Below are 5929 nucleotides of genomic sequence, written 5' to 3' on the forward strand. Positions count from 1 at the left end.
TCACTATCAAACAACCACGCAGGTAGCCTTACCCATCATCACACACTCACGGATCCACGTTAAGACAGATAACCTGACTCGTACTCACCAACACTAGGCCAACTCCGCCCTCCCAGCCTCATACCAGGGTGTCCTCCCGTGGGTCCGTTAGGAACGGCCACCTTACCGACCCCTTCCTACATTACTTTGCTCACCTCGGTGCATATAAAGCATCTACTCCCGAACGGTATATCTGGGCCTCGTTGCTTGGGTCCTGGCGGGCTTTACACCATCAAAATTGGGGACCTCAACTATACCCGAGGAATCAAAGCCGACTTCGAGGGTGCCTTCTGCAGGACAGGAAGGAAGAGGAGAGGAGAGTGGGGGTGTGCGTACAGGGGAGGGGGGCAACTTTGAGCCAGAAGAGTGGGGAGGACATGGGCTGAACCTCAAAGGCCCCGAGTAGCCACGGCAGTCTTGAGAAAGAAGAACAAAGCTCGAGTTGTCATGCTACCTGATATCAAACTATACTACAAGGCTACAGTCATCAGAGCAGCATGGTACTGACATAAAAACAGATACATATGTCAATGGGACGGAAAAGACAGCCCGGAAATAAACCCGCACATGTACGGTCAGTTAATCTATGGCAAAGGAGCCGAGAATATACAACAGAGCAAGGACAGTCTCTTTAATAAATGGCATTGGGACAACTGTACAGCCGCATGCAAAAGAATAAAACTATACGGCTACATTACACATACACGCCGATGAACTCGAAATGGCTTAACCAACTCGAACATAAGACCCGAAGCCATCAAACTCCTAGAAGAGAACGTGGGGGGTTAAACCCTTGACATCGGCCTTGGCGACGATTTTTTGGATCTGACTCTGAAATCGAAGGCAGCGAAAGCAGAGGTCACGGAGCGGGACCGCATCGAGCTAACAGCTCCGCACAAGGCAGGAAACCAGCAGCGAGACGAAAAGGCGGCCTACTGAGCGGGAGGAAATATTTACAAACCGTAAACCCACTAAGGGATTAATATCCAAAACTCATACCACGCGACGGCAAAAAAAAAAAAAAAAAAAAAGAACAAACAAACGATCTGAGTAGAAAGTGGCGGAGGAGCCAAACGGACACTTTCCCAGAGAAGACGCACAGACGGCCAGCGGGTGCGCGACAAGGCGCTCGGCGTCGTCCAACATCGGGAAAATGCAAACCAAAGCCCCAGGGAGACGCCGCCCTCGCCCGGCAGAGTGGCCGTTCCCCAAACGGCCAGAGACGGCACGCGCTGGGGGAACGCGGAGGGCCCGACGCGGTTCTGTCGCGAGCATTCGCTTCATCGGCAGCTGGACCCGTGTGGTCTACGGGCTGCGGGAAGAGGGGGTGCACTGGGTGGCTGGAGGAGACGCCGTCAAAGGCCGCTGGGATGTCACCAGCCACGCGCTGACATCGAGGACACGCTGTGTGCCGGAGCTCGTCACGGGGAGGGAGCACCGCGCGTGTTCAGAGGAGCCAAATTAAGAGCTGCCATTCCTTAGGGCGTCACACGGGGTGCCAGGCTTTCGTCAGCATTCTATACGCATGACCCATGGAATACCAAAGCGTGTGACGGGGGCGTTCCGATACCCACTCATCCTCGCACGCCCAATAACGGATTCTACGGGTTCACTGACGAGGATCCTAAAGACACTTATGTAGCGGCAGAATAGGAGCCTAATCAGTGCACATGATGTGTTAGCACCAACCTAAAGTCCAGCACGGACTTGGAGAATGTTCTTCATAGAAATGAATCAAGTGGGTTAGAATGACCTGGAGAAAGTTTCCAACTAAAAATAGATATAATTAAGCCAGAAAGCTAAGTGTACACACACACACACACACACACACACACGCACGCACGCACACACACACAATCTTGCAAATATAGGGCTAGACAATATGGTGGTTTGTTCACAGTATGAAAATATAATATTTAAAGTGGACAAAGACCAACATTAAGGTGTGTGATTCATTACGGACTTTTAAAACATACCAGCTAACTGAATTTCCATGTATAGGTTCCATTCAGCATATTTTGGTTTCTAATGAGAATATTAAAAATTGTTACTCAAGAATTTCCAATCGTTTCCAATATAAAACGCGCATAAGATATCTGAAGTGCATATTAATACCGTTCATTTCATCCCATCCACAAATTAGAAGCCGCAGCAGCCCCGGCCTCCAAATTCCTTTCCTGTTCGTATTTAGTTATAATTATCACATTGATGAGCTACTTCAGCCTGCCGGGGTGAAGAGACTGAATTTTTCAGGTATAATTTAGCATCGCGTCGCCCAAGGGCATTTTGGGAATCCGGCACGAATCCTCATTTTCTGTGCATCTGTGTCTGCTAATGGGCTTCAAACCACCGGGATGGTCTTTGACCTCGCACGTGTGTTCAAAGACGACGATCTGAACACACCCCGTGCTTGCCATCGGTAGCACGGCAGTACAGGAACAGGAAACATGTGAATGACCTTCCTGGTTCTCTTTACCGTTATAAAAACCATTTTTGGATATTTTCTTAAATGGCCTTTGGATGCAGAAACAGGAGCTCTAGGTGGAAAAAAAGAGTCTCAAATTTTATTTTCCAAACTGTCTCTTTCAGTTGGGCGAACACTAAATATCCTGTTATCTTTAAATCACGCCTTGGAAAGCTCTAGAAAGCCCACATGGACTGTGGGATAAATATTTAAACGCATCATTGGGGACTCACAAAACATAAACACAAATATAGCATGCGAAAAGGTGATTATTCAGTTTTAAAAACCTTTGGCTCTCAACTTCTAAGACTACTAAAATAAATGTTTGTAAGAAAACAGTGTCACGGGAGAGGCACTCAGATACCCGCTTCTAACTACCTGATCTTGATTCAGTGAGAACAAATATTTATGTTTATTTTTGCTATTTTTTGGTGGGGTGGGTGGCATATATCCCCAGTATCATAAATAGCCACGTTTCCCCCCCCAGATTAGATTAACCTAATTCTTTATTATAAAATTTAAGACTCTGTCTATGATCCCTCACTGAAATTACATTAATTTCACTTTGTTTTTTTTTGGTAGATCCAATACATATGCTCTGTGCACGCGCATCGTGCCATCCGGATGATGTGGTCATGTCGCGTTTATTTAGTGGGGAATACAGACATCCGCCGAGGGACGTCCTGGAAGAACATATTCTGTAAAGTCTGAAGCCCTGCGCGTGGCCCTCGACGGTGAGGGGCTCGCCCTTCTCCGAGGCTGTGTGACCGGCTGTTGCATCAGGGGTGCTGATGCGAGATAGACTCACAGGCGACCATGAAGCGTCAGTGGGAGAGGCTGAGGTCCGTGGAAAGCTGGCGGGAGCACGCTGATGTTTGAAGGGACGCAGGTACACAACTGGCATTCGACAAATAACGTCGCTAGAAGTTGCTCTCGCGTTGTTGGTTACCCACGTGTCATCATACTCCAATTGTTCGTTACTCAGATTAAGACGACAACGGTCACTGGAATTCTAATCAGATGGAGCATGCCAGATCCTGCACCTGCCGCTCCGCCAGCCCAGGGCAGATACGGTGACCTGGCGTGATGGGCCAGGGGGCGCAAGTGAGTGACATCTGCAAGGACTCGCTGTTCAGGGGTGCGGTGACCTACGGGGTGCTTCCATCATGCGGACCCTGCTGTTGACAATTACGCGGAGGAGGCTGCTGGACTCGGCGAAGGTGGAGAGAGTTACCTGAGAGTTTTCAAGCCTGCAGTGATGGAATCGAGGGACAGATTAATTCCCAGGTCCTGTTCCGCACGACGACAGGTAAGAGGGCCGGGATGACCCTCTAATCACAGAACAAGGCGGAAGCCGCTCATCCACTCAGCTCTGACCCCTGACCCTGACCGTGGGATGCTGACCAAGTTCTCTTCCGGCCGGTCAGGAATCGGCTGCAGACAGCGGGTTCGCCCCTCGGCACCTTCCGCGAGAGAAATTCGAGGGAATCGGCGTTACCCTGCGCCTCCCTCGGTGGCTCTCCAAGCTGCCCCGCGGAGCTGCGCGGCCAGGTGCGCCGCTGCCCGCCCGGGCCCAAGAAGCCGCCGTCCAGTGTCCGGTCGTGTCTGTTTTGCGATTGTGGCACCAATGCCATCGCTACAGATGACACGCCTTGAGGAGGAGGGAGCAGGAGCTGGCTCCGGAACCGGGCTGTGCCCGCCACAACCTTCCTCGGCAAAACAGATGGCGCGCGCTGTGCGTTCTCAGCTCCCGGCTCCCGAGGCAGAGAGAGGGACGTGGGCAGAGGCCGGGATGGATGCTGGAGCCCGTGCGTCACGCGCGCCGTCGGTGACGGGGCCGGAGACAGCGATGTCACGAGAGGTCCAACTAGAATGCCAGAGGCGATTATGAAATGCCTCTGATCACGGCGATGACATTTTTCAAACAAAAATCTTGTCATGTTTCTCTCCACTTCAAAATGTCTGACGGCTTCCATTGAATTAATTAAATCCACGGGAATTGTACCAGTGGATTGCACAAGAGTTCGTCTCTATTCGCAAAAAAAAATAAAATGGAGATAAAGGGTGCAAACCTTCGGTTATAAAGGAACCGAGTCATGGGATGTAAAGTACAGCTCCGGGAACATCGTCGGTGACATTGCAGTAACTCTGCATGGCGACAGGCGGTACCAGACTCACCGCGGTGATCACCCCGTGCGGTAGGTAGGTATATACATGGCATCACTGTGCTGTCCACCTGAAACCAAGGTAATATAATATGCCAACTATACTTTAAGTAAAAAAAAATTTTATAGTTTACAACTTCTGCTGGACAGACAGTGACTGAACACATGATGCCAAAGTCCAGGTGACACTTCTGTGTGTGATTCTCACGTGCGGAAAATTTATACTGACGAGTGCGGAGGGCAGATGCAGGGCCTGATACATGCATGAAGGGGACACACTGTCCAAGCAGCACCCACATCCAGACGCCGACCCCTTCCTGCCTCTTCCCACTGTTAACCGGAATGTTGACTAATAACACCGTAAACCAGTTGTATCTGTTTCTGAACTTTATACAAATAGAATCACACCCCGTGTACACTGGTATTTGGCTTCTTGTGCTCATAATTATGTTTGTGACTTTAAATGTGGTGTGGGGACTGCGGTCCCCTGCGAGGTGTCTGGGAGCGTGGACACATTCTGCTGACGGGCTTCTGGGTGGTTTCTGGTGTGGGGCTATTAGAGATATGTTTGTGTGAGGCTTCCGGTAAACACATATATTCGTTTTTAGGGAGTGTATATTTACAGCAAGGAGTAGAATTACTCATTCATAAGGTAATGTATGATCGGCCTTATTAAACACGACCAAGACCCTGCTTTAATTATTGTAGAGATAGAATGTTTTCCAAAGTGGATCAATTTACTCTCCCCAACAATGCACAGGAGTTCCAGGAGCTCAATGTCCTTGCTGGCATTCATTGGTAAATTCGTTTTAATCATTTAGGTGGGTGTTACTGCGATATCACTGTAGTTTTAATTTGCATTTCCCTAGTGACTAATGAGGTTGAAAACAGCTGTGTTTTTGTTCATTTGTATAATCCTCTTTTCTAAAGTGCTATTTCGAGTTTTTCCCCATTTCTCTGTTAAGTTTTCAGGGTTTTTTTTTCCATTCAATTCGATTTGTAGAAATTCTCTGCAAATTCTGAATAGGAATCCTTTCTCATACATATGTATATGTGCCACACTGTGGCTTGCTTTTCACTCTCTAAAGAATGCAGTTGATAAACACAAGTTCTTATTTTTAATGAGGTTCAATCTTTCAATTTTTTTCCTATTGTGGTTATTATTTTCTGGTATCTTTAAGAAAGCTTTGCACTCACCGAGATAATGAAAATAAGCTGTTACAATTACTTCTAGAAGTTTTATCATTTTCGTACTCAATGG

The 5929-nt window shown here is 48.4% G+C and overlaps 1 protein-coding gene across 1 annotated transcript in view; it reads right to left on the bottom strand.

Moving 5' to 3' along the window:
- The window catches only part of RALYL (RALY RNA binding protein like), a 193029-nt gene that overhangs the window by 114364 nt on the left and 72736 nt on the right, over positions 1–5929 (bottom strand). Inside the window, exon 4 of the mRNA XM_011375937.1 lies at positions 831–868. Within this exon, the coding sequence (XP_011374239.1) occupies positions 831–868 (38 nt within the window). The remainder of the gene's footprint in view (positions 1–830; positions 869–5929) is intronic.

This window comes from Pteropus vampyrus, unplaced genomic scaffold, assembly GCF_000151845.1.
Source record: "Pteropus vampyrus isolate Shadow unplaced genomic scaffold, Pvam_2.0 Scaffold280, whole genome shotgun sequence".
Lineage (NCBI taxonomy): Eukaryota > Metazoa > Chordata > Mammalia > Chiroptera > Pteropodidae > Pteropus > Pteropus vampyrus.